This window comes from Elaeis guineensis, chromosome 7 (assembly GCF_000442705.2).
Source record: "Elaeis guineensis isolate ETL-2024a chromosome 7, EG11, whole genome shotgun sequence".
NCBI lineage: Eukaryota > Viridiplantae > Streptophyta > Magnoliopsida > Arecales > Arecaceae > Elaeis > Elaeis guineensis.
In genome coordinates, this window is record NC_025999.2 from 322,878 (window position 1) to 345,640 (window position 22,763).

At 37.1% G+C, this 22,763-nt stretch overlaps 1 protein-coding gene across 4 annotated transcripts; it reads left to right on the forward strand.

Moving 5' to 3' along the window:
• The first annotated feature begins 2,154 nt into the window (after nt 1–2,154).
• Nucleotides 2,155–22,543, forward strand: LOC105049247 (vacuolar cation/proton exchanger 3). 4 transcript variants are annotated; one of them, XM_073261187.1, is made up of 13 exons: nt 2,155–2,719; nt 4,413–4,673; nt 4,810–4,877; nt 5,005–5,033; nt 9,419–9,615; nt 9,691–9,900; nt 10,764–10,898; nt 11,361–11,481; nt 11,549–11,601; nt 11,858–11,974; nt 20,924–21,020; nt 21,854–22,115; nt 22,255–22,543. In XM_073261187.1, the coding sequence occupies exons 2-12, from the start codon at nt 4,413–4,415 to the stop codon at nt 21,985–21,987; spliced, it is 1,422 nt and encodes a 473-aa protein (XP_073117288.1). In that variant the 5' UTR covers nt 2,155–2,719; the 3' UTR covers nt 21,988–22,115; nt 22,255–22,543. The 4 variants fall into 4 exon arrangements, with proteins under 4 accessions (XP_073117288.1, XP_073117287.1, XP_073117286.1 ...); XM_073261185.1 differs by lacking the exon at nt 21,854–22,115 and having other exon boundaries at nt 2,167–2,719; nt 11,361–11,601; nt 20,924–21,058; XM_073261184.1 differs by lacking the exon at nt 21,854–22,115 and having other exon boundaries at nt 2,167–2,719; nt 11,361–11,601.
• Nucleotides 22,544–22,763: the final 220 nt, after the last annotated feature.

Genomic DNA, 22,763 nt, shown 5'->3' on the forward strand with positions numbered 1-22,763 from the left:
TATGTTTACTCTTCGGTAGTTTCATTTTATTTCAGCACAAATTATGATAGTGTCATATCTTCACATAGATAAACACAAATTCTATATAATAAACACAAACGTGCCCAGGATAAACACAGACTTTTTGAGGAGTAAACACAATATATAGTAGGATAAATACAAACTTCAAATAATAAATACAATTATATCCAGAATAAACACAAATTGAAGAGGTTGCTCTATGCCTTCTATGGGACCAGGATGAAATACACACAAACAGTCCTAGGATAAACTTAAATATTGTATAATAAATAAAAACTTAATATAATAAATATAAAGTCCCAGGCGATAAACACAAACGGTCAAGAATAAATACAAATGGCCTAGAATAAACACAAACGTAGGTATCCTGGGCTCCGAGTTTGTGTTTATTCTGGGCCTTTTGTGTTTATCGCTGTAAAATTGATGTTTATTATTTAGAGTTTCTATTTATTATATGAAGTTTGTATTTATCCTATGGTAGTTTGTGTTTATTCCGCCCTGATCTCATTGAAGGCAGAGAGCAATTTCTTCAATTTGTGTTTATTCTGGATATGTTTGTGTTTATTATTTGAAGTTTGTATTTATCCTCTGATAGTTTTTATTTATTTCTGCAGGATTTATTGTTTATCCTCCTCTCTTGTTGTTTATCCTGGAAGGGCCTTTGGATGAAGTCCTTTTGGACGGAGAGAGAGAGCTGTCGATGTGTTTGCATAGGAGATAGAGAGCCGACGATGTGTCTGTGATAGAAAGAGCGAATCGGCAACATGTTTGTGATAACAATAAAAAGCTGGTAGGTATTTACATCGAAAAGAAATGGGGAAGAAGTTTCTTCCAAAAAAAATAGAGGGAGAGATAGAGGAAGAAATGTATTTTACCAGCGAGAGAGAGGAAATAGTAGGAGGGAGAGATGGAGGAAGAAATGTATTTTACCAGTGAGAGAGAGGAAATAGTAAGAATGAGAGGTATTTGCATCGAAGAGAGAGAGATGCAGAGCGAGGATACGACAGATATTTGCATTGGAAAAAGAGAGAGAGACTTTTAGAGGTGTTTAGCTTGTGAGAAATAGAGAAAGAGAGATAGGATGAAATATTATTTGTCGGCAAGAGAGAGAGAAGATTTTTTTTTTATTATTTTCAAATGCCATCTCATGTAGGCTAAATCAGGAATCTTTTCTTTTATGTCCCATCCCCATTAAGGCACTATTTTATTTTTTTTTCAAACTCCCTACTTCATCCAAGCAAAAGACGCATGAGTCCCATCTCCAATTCAATATTTTTTTTTTTTATAAAAAATAATTCCAACTCAGCCTAACATTTCTCAAACCTCGTCTATTACTTTTTAGTGTTGCATTGGGATTCATACCATTCCAAGGGACTGGGAGTTGACCAGATATAGGCTGGGATTCGGTCAATTGGAGCCCAATCTCTCTCTCTATATATATACAGGAACAGACTTGGATAAAGTCGATCGAATTTAGATTTAAATCTGATCAAATCAAAATTGAACAATGAGGATCCTACATCGATGATCCAAATCATTAGATATGATCTACTACTTCAAAACTGATTACACACCAAAAATCATATGATTTAAAGATCCTTAACCTATATTTCAAGTGATCAAAAAATACATCTAATTCAGTTTTATTTAGGTTGTCAAATTTTTGACTACTTGATGCATAGAGTAGAGGTCTCCAAATTATATGATTTTTTGTGTATAAGTAGTTTTAAGGTAGTAGATGATATTTAACAGTTTGGACCATTAATATGGGATTTCTATTATAGATATTTAACAGTTCAAATCCGATCGATTTGATTCTAATCTGACTATATATATATATATATTAATTTAATTTAATTTAAATTAAATTAAATTAATTATTATTATTATTAATGTGCATCGTACATGTATTTTATTAATTCTTATGTATCATGGATCAAAATTATTTATTTATCTGCATCCGACGGATCCGAAGAAAGGGTAGACGGGTGGGAACCAGTTGTTCGTACGTGCGAAAACCGCGGCAGTTGTGCGCGACCGTTCTTAGTCGTAACGGAGCCCATCAAGAAACGACAGAGCGGAGAGGAGGCAAAACGTGAAGTATAAAGAAAGAAAGCATGACCGACGGTTTTTATTTGGCACCCCCATGGTCGCATGAGAAACGAGGCGAGGAACTCCCGTTCTTTCTCTCGCTCCCCCTCGGCTTCCCTCTCTTTTGTTTTTCTTGTCCCTTTCTCCCCGTTTATTGTTGTTATTATTGCCTAGTGCTATTATTTATTCTCATTATTCTTTCCTAAGCAAGCGATACTCGCTGCTTCTCTCTCATCATCGTCGTGATCGATCGTTTGCCAGGAAATTTCCTCTTCTGGGCATCATCATCATCATCATTCATTGTCCTTCCCCTCTCCGAATCGTACATTCTTCTCTCTCTTTTTCTCTCTTTCGCATTGATAGTGGATGGATGGATGGATGGAGGGATCACGTTCCCCGAATTTTTTTTTTTTTTGTTGAATTTCACTTGTTCCCCTGTTTGCTCCTCGCGATCCCGGCGTCAACAGAATTCTCCTCTCCTACTCCTTCTTCGTGGGTGCCTAAACCCTAGAGCACATATCTCTCCATCCCCTCTTTCCTCTGTCCCAGGCGGTTGCGGTTGCGGCGGCTCTCCCTCCCAGTCAACTCAAGAAGATCTTCGCTACAGGTACGCTGCGATCAAGAAATTCCATTTTTTCTTTCTCTTTCGCTTTCTCTCTCTATCTGCCCCCCCTCCTCCCTTTTCACCGTTTTCTATAGCATAATTCCTGGATGGATGCGTATCATCTCCCCTTTTGGAGCTGGGCAGTCTCTCTCTATGTCTCGTCTCCCAAGGATTTCCGCCGTGCAGCGACAATGCGAACGAGAACGAACCGCTGTCTCTGTCGTTGGCTCTTATATATCTTTTAGAAAGGAAAAAAACAAAATTGCTCCATCACCAAACTGTCAAGACAGGTGCTACGACTTGAACAGAGGACAGATAGAATTTAAAGATTCGTAGACCGTCTCGATGCTTTCCAGTTCTACCCTGCCATACCGTCGCCTTCCTGCCACGGACCTTTTCTCAATTCGCTCGACATCTCCTCCTTTTCCAACCGATGCCATTCTTGTCCCGACACATTCTGTCCTGATAAATTATTTTATTAGGACATGGTTGTATGCTCCCCAGCTTGAAATTAAAATTTACCTCCAAGTAAAAGAAGAGAAACCATCATTGTCATTCAAGCCTTTTTTGATCAGGGGTGTCGGTTTTGAAAAAGAACAAATATGATCCAGAATCTTCTTCCCTGATGTAACCAGTGTCAGCTCATGATAATCTAAGGGTGCGTTTGGTTGCACTTTTTGATTTTTAAAAAATATTTTTGATTTTTAAAAAATATTTTTTATTTTTTTTGATTTTTGCTATTGAGTAAAAGAAAAAAAGTAAAAAGTATGTTTGATAACTACGTTGCTATAAAGCAAAAAGCAACATTTGGGGATGGCAAGTGAAGAGCTCGACGAAGGAGAAAGGTTCGAGAAGGGAGGGAGAAGGATGTGGGGAGGTGAAGAGCTCGACGAGGGAGAAATTACTTTTTGGTTCGGCGTTTTAGATGTAGGGAAGCAAAAAAATAAAAGCAGAAAAGCAAGTTTTGGAAAGTAAAAAATTTTTGCTTTGCATATAAAATATTTATTTTGATTTTTTTGATTTTTGTTTTTTGCTTCTCATGGTGTTACCAAACAGTGCTTTTTGATTTTTGCTTTTTAAAAATCAAAAAGCAAAAAAAGTATTTTTTTAATGGCTAACCAAATGCACCCTAAGTTTCTGATTTCATCTAGCTGCTCTGCTCTTTTTTCAGTTATTGTTACACTATTAGCTTATCCTCTCAATCTCGCATAACTATTGTCTAACTTATATCATGATCTCTTACCATGATTAACATGTCATTTTCATGACCTCCAAGGAGATTCAGGCTTCCAAATTGTAGCCATATCTGCACTATGCTTGTTGGGATGCTCTTACTAGGATTGGGTTTTTTTTTTTGCCTTCTTTTTCTCTTTAACAGACGGAGAAGATGAGTGAAAATACCCCGATGTTGATAGTGCATTCTTATCTTGAAGTGAGTTTTCCGATGTTTATGTTGTAATGCACCTTGCATAGTGGCTTGTTTCAAACATCTATCAACTATATCGTGCAGTACTTATGATGTCATTTTAACTGTTATATCTTTCTTGAATCGTAAAGTGGTCAAATTCATAATCATAGTTGTGGAAATGATCAGAATGTAATTGTTTCATTGTGTGATTCTATTGGTTCCAAAGTTTGTTCATCAATTTTTTGATTTGCTACTTATGGTTCCATATCAATTTCTTGATTGGAACAGATGGGTTTGGTTAATGGTAGATCAGACAATGAGTTTGAGGATGAAGGCCCTGTTAGCCCTGTGACAATTGCTAGGAAGTCTCTTGGTTTGGACAGAGGCCAGCATGGAACCCTTTCGGATGCTGAACAAGAATTTTCTGTAAAATATCTGAAGAGTGAACTGCTCAGGAGCATGAAGGTTGTTCTATTTACAGCCAAGATCAATATATTGATGCCTTGTGGGCCTGTAGCGGTCTTGATCAATTATTTAACTGCTAACCATGTGAGTTTACTGATCTGTACCTGTATGTCATCCCATTGTTGTTTTATCTTCAAACATTGGCAAATTATTTTACGTGCAGTCTAAATCCAGTTTACATCTCTTCTTTCTTTGACATTTTATTTTGAAACTTATGTAGGCATGGGTTTTCTTTCTAAGCATGTTGGGTATTATTCCTTTAGCAGAACGTTTAGGATTTGCTACTGAGTAAGAAGTCCTATCATTTTTTTCTCCAATCATTTATTATATTTCTTGCCTTTCTTGATAGATATTCTCAGTTTATCTATGCATCATGACTATAAGCTGATACAGTTTTCCTTTCCCTACGATGCAGGCAGTTAGCATTCTTTACTGGACCAACAGGTTAGCTTTTGTTTTCTGTAAATATTAGAATTTCAGATCTTTTTTTTTGGTTTTCTATATTAAGTTTAGGTACTGAACATTTTACAAGTCATGTTTAATGCTGGTATGCAGACACTGCCATTTTGGTGATGGCTTAGATCAGGGATCATTGAAGATCATTGTATTCTTTGAAGAAATTAAAGCATATCCAGCATTAATTATAATAAATAACCACGTAACATGATGGTGGATTTTTGTAGTCAGCAATCTATCTCTTCACATTTCTACTGTTATTCTCTCTTGGGCTGCTGCAAGTTTTTCATTCAATCTTGTTCAATTAACTTGAAAAAATTGTGAAAAAGTTGAGAAACCAAGATTTCATTAAGGACAAATGACCTTGAGTATATGCATATTATGGGATAAGCCCTCTTTTAGATGATATTATGTGTACAATATGCATTGGCAATTCTTGTGCTTTCCGCAAACTCATTTTAAATAACTTTTGAAAAATATGCCTGGTAGATGCTGATGGTGCTTGATACTCCTATGGAGACAGCCACAGAATACAATGAAGAACAGACTGGGAAGCACAAATATAAGTTCACTATATATATATATATATATATATATATATATATATATATATATATATATATATATATATATATATATATATATATATATATAAAGACAGCCACAGAATACAATGAAGAACAGACTGGGAAGCACAAATATAAGTTCACTATATAATATATATATATATATATAGTTAGCTGGAATGCTCTTGAGAGCATTTGGCTTCAAATACCTCATCATGGAAATCAATGACGGGTCTCTCAAAATGAAAAGCAGCATCATTGATCATGATCTACAATATGTAAAATACTTAGAAAATAAATAGTATTTATTTTGGAGCGCCTTTGCCAGTGAAAAATGAATGGTTACAATATAGCTAGTGAGCAAAACGCATAGACTATTTCAGTTGCAATTCCAAACATATATGCAAATTAAGTTTCAGTTTGTTTGGATATTTTAGAGCTATAGATCAAGCTAAAACATGATATCACATTGTTAAGATTGTCAATTTTTTATTTTATTTGATGCATGAATAAAAGATCTCAAAAAATTATGATTTTTTGTTACTAGGCATTTTACATTATCATAGATCATGATCAACAGTATTGATATTCATTTTGAGAGGCCCTTCATTGATTTTCAGTGGGAAGCAGTTGGGGCCAAATGCTCTCAAGTATTCTAGCCTCTCTCTCTCTCTCTCTCTCTCTCTCTCTCAGGTGTGCAAAACCAGGATAAAAAAGTCAGTGATCAAAACAGGAAAAAGCGGGACATCTTTTTTTTATTCATCAGGAAAAGAGGACTAGTCTCTATTGGGCCAAAGTTTCATATGAAGCTCTTTTTGTGTGGTGTGGGTATCAATTAGGCAAGCATAATTGAGGAGTTTGGCACATTTGTTGCAATATGTACTAATGATGAAAGAAGGGTGAAAATGCGAATTTTATTTTTGAAAACTTGTCCCTTTTCTTACAAATTTAGATATGTCACTTGAGATGGTGGAATTTTCAACTCCCTTATAGCAACTTTGACAAAGAGATGAATTCCCATATTAGTGCAAGAGTAGTAAGAGTAGATATATGTAATTGTCATTATCCTTTATTTCTATTCAATTCTCTTTGGAGGCAAGGCAATCTCTTTCTTTTAATGTAAAGTTAAGGGATCTATCATTTTGCCTAGCTTTTGAGTTAAATAGTGTAGCTGCAATTGCTTTTTCATATGTTCTAGCTGGTTGTATTTTTCATGATTTATCCTTATTTTGGAGACTAATTATTTTGATGATGAGTTGTGTGTAAGCATGTAGCCATGTGATGATGTAATCATCCTAGTGTGATGTCCGAATGCAAATAATCATTGTTAACAAATGCTCATCAATTTTTTATAGTATCAAGGAACTGGGTTATTTGCAAGCTTTCCTGTAAACTATAGAGTCCTGCTATTGGATGATGAACCCTCTTTTTACAGCTATTTTTATGATTGCTTCTGAAGTTTGTATTCTCCAAGAGATGCTAAGGCCTTGAATCACTGTCATGACTTTTGGTTACGATCTCTTCCAAAAATGTTTTTACCATGTCTTCGTTGGTTCAATCCACTGGAACATCTCCAGAATCCAGCAAGTTGTTTGTTTATGGCACCTGGACTCAAATAAGAGTTTGAGACATGGTGGATTTTAAACCCTAACCAAGATGTTTAAGAACTGTTGGTTCATCATTGAGGAGCAGGCAAGGTGGGGAGCTTCTTAACTAGGGTTACTAACTAGCGACATGACAACCTGGCCTTTTCTTCACCTCAAGGTCTCTCATTACAAGTGGGTTAACTACCCTTTCTGTCCTCATGTCATGGCCTTACGAGTTAGTATTGCTTCAGGAGTTAGGATCCCTTTGTATGACCTACCAGCACCCATTTGCTAACATAGCATTTGGCATGGTTGCCAGTTTTCAGTTTTTAGATTTTTGGAAAATGAAAATAGCTTCTCTTTCTTCAAAAACTAAAAACTTAGAAACTTGTTTGGCAGCAGATATAGTGAAGGTGGTGATGGTGAGCAGCCGTGGTAGTGGGTGACAGTGATAGCCAGTAGTGGGGGGTGATAATGACCCACAACAAGCAGCGGCAGGCAGTGATTGGTGGCAGGGCAATGGCCGGTTGCAGGCAAAGGTGGCGGCCAATGTGGCTGTGGTGACCAGTGGTGGGCAGTTGGTGTGGTGGTAGGCTGTTGCCATTTTTCAAAAAAGTCAAAACTACATTTTTTGGTTTAAACAATTTCTAGAAACTGGTTTCCATTTTTGAAAAACTGAAAATGAAATTTGTGTTACCAAACACCTGTTCTGCCCCGAGTTGTGTTTATGGGAAAAAGAAAAAAGAAAAACTGAAATCTGGCAGCCTTGTCAAACAGAGTGTAAGCGATCATATCTATCCTGATTTGGTGACTTGTGAGGCCTCTCAACTCTTCCTTCCTTACATTCTTTATTTTCACGAATAGAATGTTCTACACATGCTTATTGGACCATTAATTAAATACTTAATATCATCTATTAAGGCCCTATGAAAAACTATTTTATCTTTCTTCTATGCTTTGTGATTTCTTTTTTCCTATTCTTGATTATGGTGAAGATTTTTTTTTTAAACCATTTCAGAGTTCCTGGTATCGACAACTCACGTCTGTTGATTGTGGTACTGATTCATGTTTTACACTTTGTGCCCACCAGGCTGCTTTCTTTTAAGGCTTTTCTCACCAGTTTCAGTGGTTTCCTTTTGATGGCTTTCTTGTAGGGATCCACATGCTGGTTTTTCTGATCTGCTGAATCTTAGGTTACATTTGATGCCCATTATTAGCTTCTTGTGATCTGTGAATGCCTGCTTATGCGATTGCCCCAAATTTGGTGACTGATGCTTTTATGACTATAGTTATCTGGTTTTGTGTTTTACGGTTGTCCTGCTGAATCAACTGCCTGTCTAATTGTTATAGTTCCAAACATTAATCAGACGTCTATTAACTTTGTGATTAGGATATATAGTTTCTTTTTGTTATAGTTTCCTATCGTTTAGCTGTTTTTTTACTAATTTATTAAATTTTGATATATGATTTTACTATTAAGATAGCATAATGAAACACATGGAACACAATACTATTTTTACTACATCCTCTAACAAAAGTTGCATGCATGATGAGGTTGTCAGGTGTGTCTTGAAAGAGAAGGATGGTGAACACTATGCCTTTTTTTTTTTCCTTTTTCTTTTTCCTGAGAGGAGAACTGCCCAGGAGCTACCCAAATTTGGATGCTTGGGATTCGCTACTCAAGAGTTGAACCCAGAGCTTCCAGAATTCGAGGAAGGTGGTCTTATCACTGAGGCAATGCCCAGTTCAAGTGAAGCTGTTGGATGATAATCCTTTTACCTGGTATTGATGGAGATGCCAGGAACAAACTTGATCATGTCAAATGTTTTCTGATTATTTCCTCTCTCAAAAAAAAAAAAAAAAATCAGTGATCTTCCTTATAACTACAAAAGAAAATAAGATGATGTCTATTTGTTGTAAATTTTAATGAATTCACTTGAATTTGTCTTTCTAGAGAAACCTAATTTATTGAACAATTCATTCAACACCTGCTCCAAGTTTGATTGTGATCGATCTAGCAATCTTGGAGATTGGCACATCCTATGCTTGCCACACCATGGTTTATTTTTCTTATCTAGCAAGAATAATATTTCAGTTAATAGTTGATTTTTGTTGAATTTATTCTTAATAAGTGCTTTCTACATATATGGCATTGGCATGGTTATTACTACCATGTCTGAATGATTCACTTATTATTTTATCATTTCATTTTGTCCTGCAGTAGGTGGTCTTTTAAATGCTACCTTTGGTAATGCAACGGAATTGATAATATCAATCTTTGCACTAAAAGGCGGAATGATACGTGTTGTTCAACAATCACTTTTGGGATCTATATTGTCAAACATGCTGCTGGTCCTTGGATGTGCATTCTTCAGTGGAGGGATTGTTTTTAACAAAAAGGAGCAGGTTTTTAATAAGGTATTTACTTTCTTATCTGGTGGGCATATTGTGACTTTGTATCATAAAGGTTAGTGAGTGCTATTTTATGGACAGGCAACTGCTGTAGTGAACTCTGGATTGCTTTTAATGGCAGTCATGGGCTTACTGTTTCCTGCTGTGCTCCACTACACCCATACTGAAGTACAATATGGCAAGTCGGAATTAGCCCTTTCAAGATTTAGCAGCTGCATTATGCTTGTGGCTTATGCTGCCTATCTCTTTTTCCAGTTAAAAAATAGAAATATGTATGACCCAGTTCACGAGGTTGGTCTTGTATACATTATTGCAAACATTTAAGGATAAAAGATATGCTGGATTCTTATTGCATTTAATATATAGCTTTGGTATAAAGCATTCCATTTATGTGGATAGTTTTATAATGTTGATTGGCCTGGTAAAATGAAGATTAAATGGTAACTATTGTCATTTATTGATGTTCTGGTGATTCTTTTTCTTAAAATACTTGATTTTACATGTTGGCTAATTTTTTATCCTAATAGCCTTCTTAGTTCTTACTTTATGGAGTTAGATAGTTTCTTGATAATTGGATAGTGATAACCATCTTTATAATGGTTGAATGTCATGATACATAGAGTACCAGCCTGTTGACCAATCTGATATCTGGGCCCATAGTAGAACCAGCAAATTCTTATCCATTTACAGCCATTGAGGAGGGGGAAAAGCACTTGCCCATAGTTTTCCTTTTATCTCTCCTTTAGGTTAAAAGTGGGTCATCATGCAGATGATGATCATAAGTAACTTTGCTGTGATTATTATTAAATTCATAGACTCGTCTTTTATTATTTCCTTAAAACCTTAAAATGGAGAATACTGGTACTAGCCTTGTTCTATTGTGTTTTTTAACATCTCTGTACTCAGAAACCTACACTTGTTCCATGCTTGATTTACCATAATACTTGTCTGAATGCAGATTAACATATACTGATATACCTGAGAATTAATTTAAACAAAAGATAATTTAAACTAATTTGTGAAATGCTCTATTGTATCAGTGAATTGTTGGCAGATGCACAAGTTTGCTCAAGCAGATATTATGTATTCATGCAGTTCTTATCATACTTGGGTTTCACGATTGTCAAATGATGTTCTTAAAATTAATGTGTAAGGGAGGAAGCCAGCATGCAGGTAGCTTAGATGATGAGGAAGTTGCTGAGATTTCTCAATGGGAGGCAATCATCTGGCTTGCAATTTTGACTGCTTGGATTTCAGTCCTCTCTGAATACTTAGTTGATGCCTTACAGGTAATTTATTTGGTAATTTTGATGTTTTCTTTCTTGTTCATCCTTTTTTTTGGTTTTTGTGTCATTTATTGTCATATCGAGTATTCAGCTTTATAGTTCTTGTCTAATGACTAAATGAAACAACTATTTACATAGAGATACTTAGAGATTACTTAATAGTCAAGGACATCTTTGGATAACATCCATGAACTATATTCCATGCCACTCTTTTTTTAATGAACTGTTCAACGAAATAAATGTGCAAATTCAAATGGATTTTTTTTTTCATTTCTATTTATTAGAGATATGTATGAAATGCACAAGTGATGGTTAAATGATTTTAATTTCATATATGACAAGAGTACGACTTCCCTAAATTCCTCCCCTTGCCATGTCATTATTTATTTCTTTCTTGCCAATATACTCTGTCTTTCTGCCACTATTTCATCCATAATCTCTTTAGTTTGTGTTTGAATTCCACAGGGAGCTTCAGTTTCATGGAGAATTCCTGTTTCTTTTATAAGTGTTATTTTGCTCCCAATCGTGGGGAATGCTGCTGAGCATGCAAGTGCCATTATATTTGCCATGAAGGATAAACTTGTAAGTTTCTTAACTCTAAATTTTCCTTCCCAGTCATACAAAATTGATTTTTTTTCGATTTCCTTATGCAGGACATTTCCTTGGAGTTGCAATAGGATCATGTACGCAAATATCCATGTTTGGGGTACGCGTACCACTACATCTTCTTGTACCTTTGTCATCACTAAAGTTATTTTGTATAATATCTAATAGTTGTTTCAAAATGTTCCAAGACACAGCTAAATGTAAAGAATGCACCTTTTTATAGAGTTATATGCTTGGAATAATGGTTACTTCAAAATTAAATAGATTCTGCTTCGAGCTTTGTTGATGTTCTTTGATGATATTCTCTCATCTGCATAGTTTATTTGTCTAACTCTTTTTGCTATATTGTTTTGCAGATCCCATTCTGCGTGGTAATAGGGTGGATTATGGGACAACCAATGGACTTAAATTTTCAACTTTTTGAGACAGCAACTCTCTTTATTACCGTATTAGTTGTAGCCTTCATGTTGCAGGTACTCATGAAAATTTGGAAAAAGTATTATCTTCTTCTAGAAATTGGAAATTATTTCATGGAAATTGAAATGATGGCTTTTCTTTTGTACAGAAACATAAATATAGATTGATCTCTAGCTTCTTTCCTTAAATGGGTTGCGGCTCATCATTACATTCTTCTTTATTGATGAAATATATAGCCTAATTAAGAAATATAGCAATTAGGACATATTCATTTGATAAGTTTTGACATTTATTCCTCTAATTTGATCGTAAATATTGCAATTAACTACATGTTTGGTAACCAAGGTTTCAGATATCGCCGAAATGGGATGGTGGGAATGTTACCAATACCATTTTGGCATGTTTACAACACCCAGTATATAGTGTGTTGGTACTTAGTACTGTACCATTCATGCAAAAAAGGGTAGGAGATCTGGTATTGATATTTGGGAACTTGTTCGTAACAATATATTTGGTTTATCACTTGCTCTATAATCGTTTGTTCCTAATTTTACTTCTAACTAAAATTTATCTGAACTTAACTAAGACTTAATCCCAAACTAGATAGGGTCCGCTACATGAATTCTTTTCCTCCATTCTGGTCTATTTGGGTTCATACATTCTAAAAGATCTAGCGACATCAAATCCTTTACTACATTTTATATGATTTTCGGTGGACTTCTACCACTCTTTCTTTCTACATATATGAAATCTCTCATTTGTACTAGTGCATCCTATGTTGTACACGTCTAAACCATGTAAGTCATTCTCTCAATTTGTTCTTGATTGGTGCTACCTCCACCTTTCTACAAATGAATTTATTCCTTGTACTATCTTCTCTTGTGTTACAACATATCCATCTCAACATTCTCATTTCAGTCACATTTATCTTGTGCAAATATTTTTTAATAGGCCAACATTCTGTACCAAGGTTCATCATCTTAGGATTGGATCCTAGACTGATAACATCTTGACACAGTATTGGTATGCCTAGTACAAAGATTTGTTCAGTACAATGATACTCAGTACCCCTATACAGTGTACTGATTCAGTATCGATATTGTATGATACATTTGGCGTCACATCCCTAATCCTAAAATCATAATTTAAAAGAATGACAACCATTGCATATTCATAAAAATTAGCCCTATAAGCATGCAAGCAGTGTTCACCGAGTCATCCCAAATCGGATGGTTTATGGCATTCCGAGTTGTACTGGCCACAAATCGGTATGGTTTGGCTAGCCAAATCGGAACACCGGGTGAGAGAGAGGGAAAGAGAGGAAGTTAGAGGAGGGGAAGAAAAATAGGGAATGATGCTGTTAGAGGGCCGATGGTGGCTTATCGAGGCCATCAGAGGGCTGTGGAGGCCTCCGCGGCTCCGTGTTGCCTAATAGGATGTTTAATTGAGAGAGATAGAGAGAAAGAGGGAGTGAGGATACTAAAGGGAGGCGCAGCTGACAGAGAGATCGTCGGAGGGTGTTGGGTGGCCGTCGTGACCATAAAAGAAAAATGCTAGATAGATGTTGAAGAGGCCAAAGTACGAATCCGGCAGGTCTCAGTCAGTATTGAGCCGTTAACCGCACCAAAGAACCGATTTGTGAGAGGCGCGATGAAATCCGCTTCCTCAGAGGAAAGAAGGCTACCACATGGCTGGGACAGTCATTTTTTCGGATACTTTCCGTTCGCTCAACCATTGCAGGATCACCGGGGAGGAAAGGTTCATAGGATGTGCCGCCTATTAAGAGAATAGGTCCCGGTTCAAGCGGCCCGCCTTTCATCATCTATACCAGCTGCCACGCACGACCCCATAGGAACGATTTCTGCGCCCTAAGAAGCATGATAAAAGAGCATTCCTGCCCTAGTGGTACTTATCTCCTGGCATTGAAGGAGAAGAATGACAAGGTAGCTAGGTCTGCTTCCACAGTAAGGATTGCCGCTTAGTCCAAGCTCCTCTCGGCATTTGGACCGATGGGGAGACCCGTGGGAGGGAAGTGCCTTAGCTTGAAGTACTTATCCAGGGCATACCAATTCCACTGACCATCGAATGGTGAAAAAGGTGTGGGTGGAGCCGTAGCCGTGGAATAGGAGCAACCATCTCTGTTCATCATGTTTTAAAATGGTGATGAATAGTAAAACCGGTAAATCCATTGCCAGCTTCACTATTTTAGATTTTTTTAAAAAAATCAGAAAAATAATGAAGTTGGCAATAGGTGTACCAGCTTCACTGTGGTTGGAATTTTTTTAAAAATCCGATGAAACAGGGGCGATCACCCTTATTTTACGTTATTGGAGCTGCAAGCGACGATTTTGCCGTCTGAGGGTCATGACGGTCAGTCGGAGGCCCTTCGCTGGTGTCTTCACCGACTTCTCCTCCCTCTTTTTTTTTCCTCCCCTCTCTCTCCATCTCTCTCTTTCGACCGAGATTTGATGGAGGAAACAGAGGCCTTGGTGGCCCTACAAGTGCACCTGCAGCCTGTCTATGGCTACCACCAACGTCTCCTCTAGCCATCCTTTTTCTCCCCCTCCCCTTTCTCCCTCCCCCTCCCCTTTCTCTTTTTTGTTCCTCCCTAGTTCCTTTCTTCACTTATGTGTCAGTTCGCGCTAGTCCGATCCGATACAAATCCATACGGACTTGTACCACTGGCCAGCATGGATTCCGATTTCGATTTTGCGGACTTTGCATGCAAGGCTTTCCACCTGTTAATGAATTTAACATAATCTAAAAATTATAAAATTCATACATATACAGTAGTGATTATTAGAATGACTAAACTATTAAACAAAATACCACATATATTCATACACACCACAAGTTATAAATAGGTATTTTCTTCCAAATTTACAACTCAAAACTTCTAGTATTTAAATTTATTTATACATAATCCTAAAACAACACTTTAGTATATACAAGTTGACCAAGACTAAATCTACTTTAACTAAAAAGATGGTCTTGCTTTCCCTCAAGGCTGATACGAGTCTAGTTTTTTGTCCTTGCATCTGGAAAAAAAATGTGAATATAATGAGCTTCACAGTAATAAATTCATTTTATAGAATTGGATTAAGCCATATTAAATAATTTAGCTCAATTAAATCATAAAAACTATGATACATCTTTACAAGTTCATAACATTTACTTTCATTAGTATCCACATATTGAAATAATACACTCAGTCTTTTTGAATAATATCCACATAATGAAGCAATTCATTTTATCATAGTAAAGGGAAATATCCTATGTTATATTTAACTATATGTACATTCGCATGCTAAATCCCAGATATCAAGCTTCTAATCTATTTTAGCTCTACAACCATTACTACGGCCATATACATCCCCTGTGACATGGGTCCCTGCTACATTTAACCCCTATGGCAGGGGCTCATTAAATTTCAGAAAAGTGATCAATGGCTGTACTTAACCCCTATGGCTTAGGTCATGTTGCCATATTTAACCGTTGTGGTGTAGGACATCTAATCAAGTCTGGATTTGTAACATAGTCAAGTTGAGAGTCAGGTGATATGCATACACACACACAAAATTCAAGCATTCTTTTCTCTGACAATAACACTTTGAGTTTTACACTAATCATACAACAAATAAAACTTTACATGGCTGATTCAATTTTATAAACACAATACAAGTTATACTTAATAGGTGATAACCATGCAATTAACTAATGGTAATGCAATCGTAATCAATTTCATGTAGTTATGGAGATTTTATATACATACATTTGGAATCATAATAATCATTTGCACAATATTAGACATGGATTATTTTGCAATAGTTTTAAATAGGCTATATAAAGCATAAATGTTTCTTACCTCACACTCACTTACAATTGGGTAATTTAATCACTTCACAGGGATCCTTCAGGACCTAATAATTCAAAAACCACACATATATCAAATCAAAGCTATGCTAATATTTTAAAATAATTTCTAAAAATTCTTTAAAATTCTGAAATATCAATTTCTAGCTAACAACCATTATAATAGGAGAAATTACATCTTTTCTAGTAATCAGACCACCAATGTTGCCTTATTTTTCTTTATCAAACGATAAGAGGCAGCATGGTGGGGGTCCCTCTAGGGCTTACTCACACAGAGAGAGAGAGAGACTAATAGGGAGGGTGAGCAAGAGTGGAAGAGAGGAGATGGAAGAGAGGGCACGCTACCCTCTCACCTGCTAAAACACACATGCATGGGAGAAGGGAGCATCCCTCACACACACATATGGTTGGAAACGTGTTGGGCTGGGCTAGCCCACACTTCTATTTGAGCCTTGCCCAAATTTTTTGGGGCTTCCAGTCAAGCTTAGGCATGAAAACTTTTGGAAATGTAGGCCTGGGCCTAACTTAAGCCTAGACCTTGGCCCCACCCAAACCCCATTGGGCTGCCTGATTTAAGCCATTTGCACCAAAAAGTGGACTGGCCAAAATTTGTGGAGAGTGGTCCATTGAATTACAAGGCCTGGATGTGTTTTTCTTATTTTTGGTCCAAGAGGGGAGTGATTGGATGGCTCCAAAGAGAGGATCAAGGCGGCCAAATGGCAGGGGAAAGAAGTGGGGGCACAATGGTAGAAGTGGTGGTGGACTCGGGATCAGGACGGCTGGAGGTTCCAGAAAGGGGATCGGGGTAGCCAAAGGTGGGCAAGAAGGGGAACATGGTAGCAGCGATGGTGGTGGACTCGGGATCGAGGCAGCTGGAGACTCTTAAGAGGGGATCGAGGTGGCCGAAGGCAGGAAGAAGAGGGGGGTGCAGCAGTAGTAGCAACAGTGGTGGACTCAGAATCATCATGGAGGATGTGGGACCATAAGGATGAGGGGCCGGCGAGTAGGTGGAGTGAGGGGAGTGAGAGGTGGAGGGATTGATGGTAGAGGCTATGGGGTGGGTGAAGGCTAGGTTAAGGGTTCCGTTTGGGGAGTTCTAGCATCGGGGATGGGAGGTGCATTTGAGTTTTCGAGAATGAAAGAACCCTAGAAGAGTCATGGAGGTGGTAAAGAGGCATGGGCTGCATTTGGAAATGATACCGAGAAGCTTTGTGGAGGTGATATAGGCCCGAGTCATGGTGGGGAGATAGAAGACATAGCAAGCCCATTTTGGAAATAATACTAGACTAGGTCCGGGCATGAGTTCGCGTTCCATTTCAGGTCTTGTCCGGTCTCGGGTTTGGGTTGGACTCAACTAAAGATATAGTTGAGCGCGGCTCGAAGGATACATGGGCTCTATATTTAAAGTCCAAACCTGATATGAACTCTTTTAGATTTAGCCTGTAGCCCAACCTGATGGGCGTCAGGCCAACCCAGACCCATCTACACGGGAAGGGAGAAGAGAGTTATAGGGAGAGAGGGTTGATGATAAGGATAATGAGAAAGAGAAAGGGAGAGAGACGGGAGGCTGAGGCAATGGCGAGCGGGGAGCGAAAGAGATGATGGGGTGGAGCCTAAGTGGTCGTAGGAGGGGAGATTGGGTGCTTGTGTGGGCGAGAGGCAAGAGAGCCTAGGTGCTTGTCGGATCTTAGGTTTAGGATAGAGGTGAAGGCATTGAATGAGAAAAATAGGGGATTTGTCCCTTCTTCTCTGTCTCGGATAAGAACAGGGCACCACCTTATGGGTGGGCCCTAATATGAGTTGGGCCTGGGCCATGAGCACATGTATTACATCCTCATTAATAACATTTTATCCTCAAAATTAACATATACCTGATTCCTTAAATATTTGAGAATACTTTTGCCTCATTTCTTCCAGTAACTCCCAGATAACCTCTTGTACAGTATGATTGCTCCATTGTACTTTGATATATGAATTAACATGACTTCACAATATCTGATCTTTTCAATCTACAATTTGCATGGGATACTCTTCATGTGTTAGATCCTCTTTAAGCTGCAAGAGTTCATACTTTACAACATGACTAGTATTTAGCATGCATTTTCTCAATAGACATACATGAAAAATACTATGTACGCTAGCAAATACAGGCGGCAGGGCAATTCTATAAGCTACTTCACGAATCCTTTCGAGTATTTCAAATGGACCAACATATCTAAGACTCAACTTACCACGAATCCCATACCTTACAATTCCTTTGGTAGGAGATACCTTCAAAAATACATGGTCACCTATCTAGAATTCTAGTTCTTGCCTTCTAATGTCTGCATAACCTTTTTTGTCTACTTTGGGTTGTGCAGAGACACTCTCCAATTCTCCTTTGGTGGTCATGCCCCCAACTCCAAAAATCATAGTTTGGGCATGACAACTATCATATACTCACAAGGATTGGCCCTCTGCTTTCCACTTGGCAACAAATTTAACATATTTTAGAATTCACACACCAACAGTGGTGATTATCAGAACAACTATACTATTAAACAAAATCTCATATATATTCATACACATCACCTCAAGTTATAAATAAGGATATTCTTCCAAATTTACAAATCAAAAAATTTTTAGTATTTAAGTTATTTATTTATAATACTCAAACCATACTTTAGTCGATACAAGCTGACCAAAACTAGATCTACTTTGACTATTAAGATAGCCTCACCATCAAATGCTCTCCCTAAAAGCTGCTATTGGTCTAGTCTTTGGTTCTTGAATCGAACTAAAAAAAGTGAAGATAATGACCTTACAGCTCAGTAAGTAACAAATCTATTTTATAGAATTATTTCAAGCTATATTAAATAATTTAGCTCAATTAAATCAGGCAAGATGTGATGCATCTTTACAAGTTCATAATGTTTACTTTCAGTGGTATCCGCATACTGAAACGATATATTTTATCTTTTCAATAATATCCACATAATGAAATGACATGTTTTATTAGAGTAAAATAAAATATCCAATCTCGTATTTAACAATACATATATTTGTATACTTGATCTTGGGTATCAGGTTTCAAATCCATTTAGCTTTACGACCATGACTACGATACGGCCACATGCATCCCCTGTGACATAGGTCATTGCCACATTTGACCCTTATGGCAGGTGTCCATCAAATGCTGGAATAGTGATCACGTAGCACACTTGACCCTTGCGGCTTAGGTCACACTGCTATATTTAGCCCCTATAGCATCGGTCACATTGCCACAGCTAACCCATACAGTGTATGTGATGCTGCAACTTTCAACCCCTGTTGCATAAGTCATGTAATTAAGTCCAAATCCATAACATAGTCAAGTTGAGAGTCAGATGATACACACACACACACATATAATTCAAGCATTTTTTTTCTTTTACATGACCACTTTGTAATTTATACGAAACATATAACAAATATAACTTCGCATGCTTGATCCACTTTAAACACAATACAGTTTATATGTAATAGGTGATAACCATGCAATTAAGTAATATTGGTGCAATCGTAATCAATTTAGTATAGTTACAGCAATTTTATATGCACAAATTTGGAATCATAACAATTTGCACAATATTAGATGTAAGTTATTTTGCAACTAATTCTAGATAGGTGCTATAAAGTGTAACATATTACCTCACAAGCTAGGTAATCTGATCAATTCATAGCAATCCTTCAGGACTAACTAATCCAAAAACCATACATGTATCAAATAGCACACTAATATTTTAAAATACTCCAAAATTCTGAAATATCAATTTCTAACTAACAACTATTATAATAGAGGAAATTATCATTGTTCTAGTAATCGGACTACTAACCTTGCCATGTTTTCCTCTATCGAGCAATAGGAGTTGGCACAGTTGGGGCCGCTCTAGGGCTCAGCTCAGAGAGAGAGGAAAGAGATGCTAATAGGGAGGGTGAGTGGAAGAGAGGTCTTGCTAACACACACATATATGGGAGAAGGGAGCACCCCGACACACACATTCACACATGAAGGGAGGAGAGAGAGATATAGGGGGGGAGAGAGAGAGGGCGGGGGTGAAAAGGAGGGAATAGAAAATAAAGAGGGGGAGAGATGCCATGCTAAGGCGGTGGGGAGGAGGTGAGCGAGAGAGGTGGTGGGTGGAGTTTGAGTGCTTGTTGGATGGGAGACTGGGTGCTTGTAGTGGGTGAGAGGCTAGAGAACCTACGTGCTCATGCAAGCCTGGGTGTGGGATGGTGAGTTGAGGGCATTGAATGAGAGAAGCTGGGGATGCATCCCATGTTCTCTATCTTGGATAAGAATAGAGCACCATCTTACACTGATATGAGTTGGGCTGGGCCAGTGGCCTGGGCATTACAATTCGGTATACACCAATATCAACCAATATAGCGCACCATGTTCTGTATCATGAAGCATGGTTGTATGTTTGTCCTATAAAATTTTTTCTGTAATTTGGCAGGTATTCTACGATCATATAATATCTTAATTGCACTTCTCCATTTTATCCCACATATTTTAATCTTATGGATAACATTCTATTAAATCTTCCTATTCCTTATGAATAATCAATCCCAAACACCAAAAATATCAGTATTAGGAATTTTATGATCCTTAATTTTTGGTCCAACTTCATTTCTATTTTTAATTTTATGAGAACTGGGATTTAAAACCTTGCCTAAAACTCTTAGATTCTAATGCACTCATTCATAATTCCAACTTACGATTGATTCCAATCCTAGTTTCGTCCACTAGGACTATACCATCCATAAATGCATGCACCAAGGAATATGATTCTGGATATGCTTAGTAAGTTATTCATAACTAATGCAAAAGGATAAGAACCTGGAGCAGATCTTCGGCGTTATACATATTCTGAATATGATAATTAGAAACTTGGTAGTATCACCACCAAAAATTCTCATTCCAGTAACCAATCCATTATACATGTTCTTTATTACATGGATATATCTAATGGAAATTCCTTTCTTTTCTAACACCCACCACAAGACTTCTCTAGTGATTATAATATATACTTTTTCTAAATCAAAAAAAACCATATAAAGATCTTGCCTCTTTTCATTATGTTTATCTATAACCTATAATTTTATTTCAGGATGGATCTTCGAACTACTTCAAAGGTTTAATGCTTATTCTTTGCTATCTAATAGTAGCTGCCAGTTTCTATGTGCATGTTGATCCTGCCTCTGTTGGTGAGCTCCTCACAACCACAATTTCTGGACGTATTTTGGTAATTTGACATCTGTTGATATATATCATGTTGTTGGACTACGTGCAACTATTACGTTTCCTCAAGGAAATTGCAAAAAGGATATTTCTTCAGGAATAAGAAATATTGCTTCTGCATCTTTTCAACTTAAAAGAATCAATTGTAGATGACAAGTTCAGGGTTTTTGACTGTTATCGGTCTAATTTCTTGAAATGTTATCATCGTTCAAGCTATCAACCATCAAAAGTTTGTGCTTAAAGATGAACTGGAGGTAGCGTAAAGAGTTGAATTAGAATGTCAGAGGCATGTATCTCAACTCAATCCTTTTATGCTCCCACAAACAGTGTCTTTAAAATATTATTTAGAATCCAGGCTTTTACATTTCTTGGACCTTGTGCGTGAGTATCAGATCATGTAGTGTCGTTTTAGGACACTCAAGTGCTTTTGCACATGTGCACTTTCGCATCCTTCGCTTGACGAGTTTCTTGTGGTTACTCCTGCTAGGTGCTGTATGGAAAGTCAAAAAATAAGGGAGAATGCATGAATTTTCAAAATATAATCTACACAGATGAGAAGTCATATTATCTTTCCTTGGCCTCATGCTCTAGAGAAAGTATCTAAATTCTCAAGTTTGATCCAGATACAAATTGAGTGCACGAAAACAAGCAACATTAGAATGGATTTGTCATATCAGTGTCTAATATTCCAGACGACTATTTAGCACAGCCATAAACTTTAATGTTACATGTCAGGAATGCCTGTATGTATCCCTACATGCTTGTAAATTGTGATGACAAAGTCTTTTTCTTTGTACAGACAATGTGATTTTCTTGATTATTAATTTGAAATTAGAAGAATCCACGTGTTATCTTTCATCATGGGAGCTGCAAAAAGCTGTAGTGATCACAGAAACTGATGAAACCTTTACAGCCAGAATTTCTGAGATTTAGAAGAACTGCTTAGTGCATGACAGAAGTCATGCATGAATTAGGAAATTTAGCACTTGCGTTTCTCTATTGATATGTCTGCGATACATGTCCTTGTTAATGGTGTATATGACTGTTGGAGCTGTCCTTAGGTATGGTCTTGAGAACATAAGCTCATTTTGCATGTTCAAACATTTAATACAATATTCACTAATAGTCAGCATGCTGTCTGTATTTCTTTTTTGTGTGCATTTGCATTACCAGTAACCAAGTATTTAATTGGTTTTGCAGAAGACAAACCTCCCCAAGGCTAGGAGTTAGGGATTTATACTCGTAGTCACAGTAACTCATGCTCAACCATGTCCAGCTGCCTCATGATATTTGGTCTTTGGTACAGTTCCATACCACAGACTGATTCCTCAGAATTATCTGGTTTCGTTGTTCTCTGCTTCAAATTTCAGCTGTGATAGGGCACAAGATTTATTTAGAAAGGTTTATTTATGTAATTTGTAGATGAAAACCGGGATGATGTAAAAATGCTGAAATATAATAAAAAAATGATAATATCTAACTGCTGTCATCCTTTCTTTTCCTTTCATTTACAATTTTTTCTACTTTCATCATAATTGTTGACAGGCCTGTTTATACTTCAATTATCAGAATGGTGATAGGCATAAGAATCTAATGTTTTTATTGAAGACAGAAGACCCAGCATGCATCTCTCTCTCTCTGTGGGCGCGCGCACATGCTCATGTGCATGCAGGACTCAGCAGGCATGGAAAGACTGATAATGTGACGAG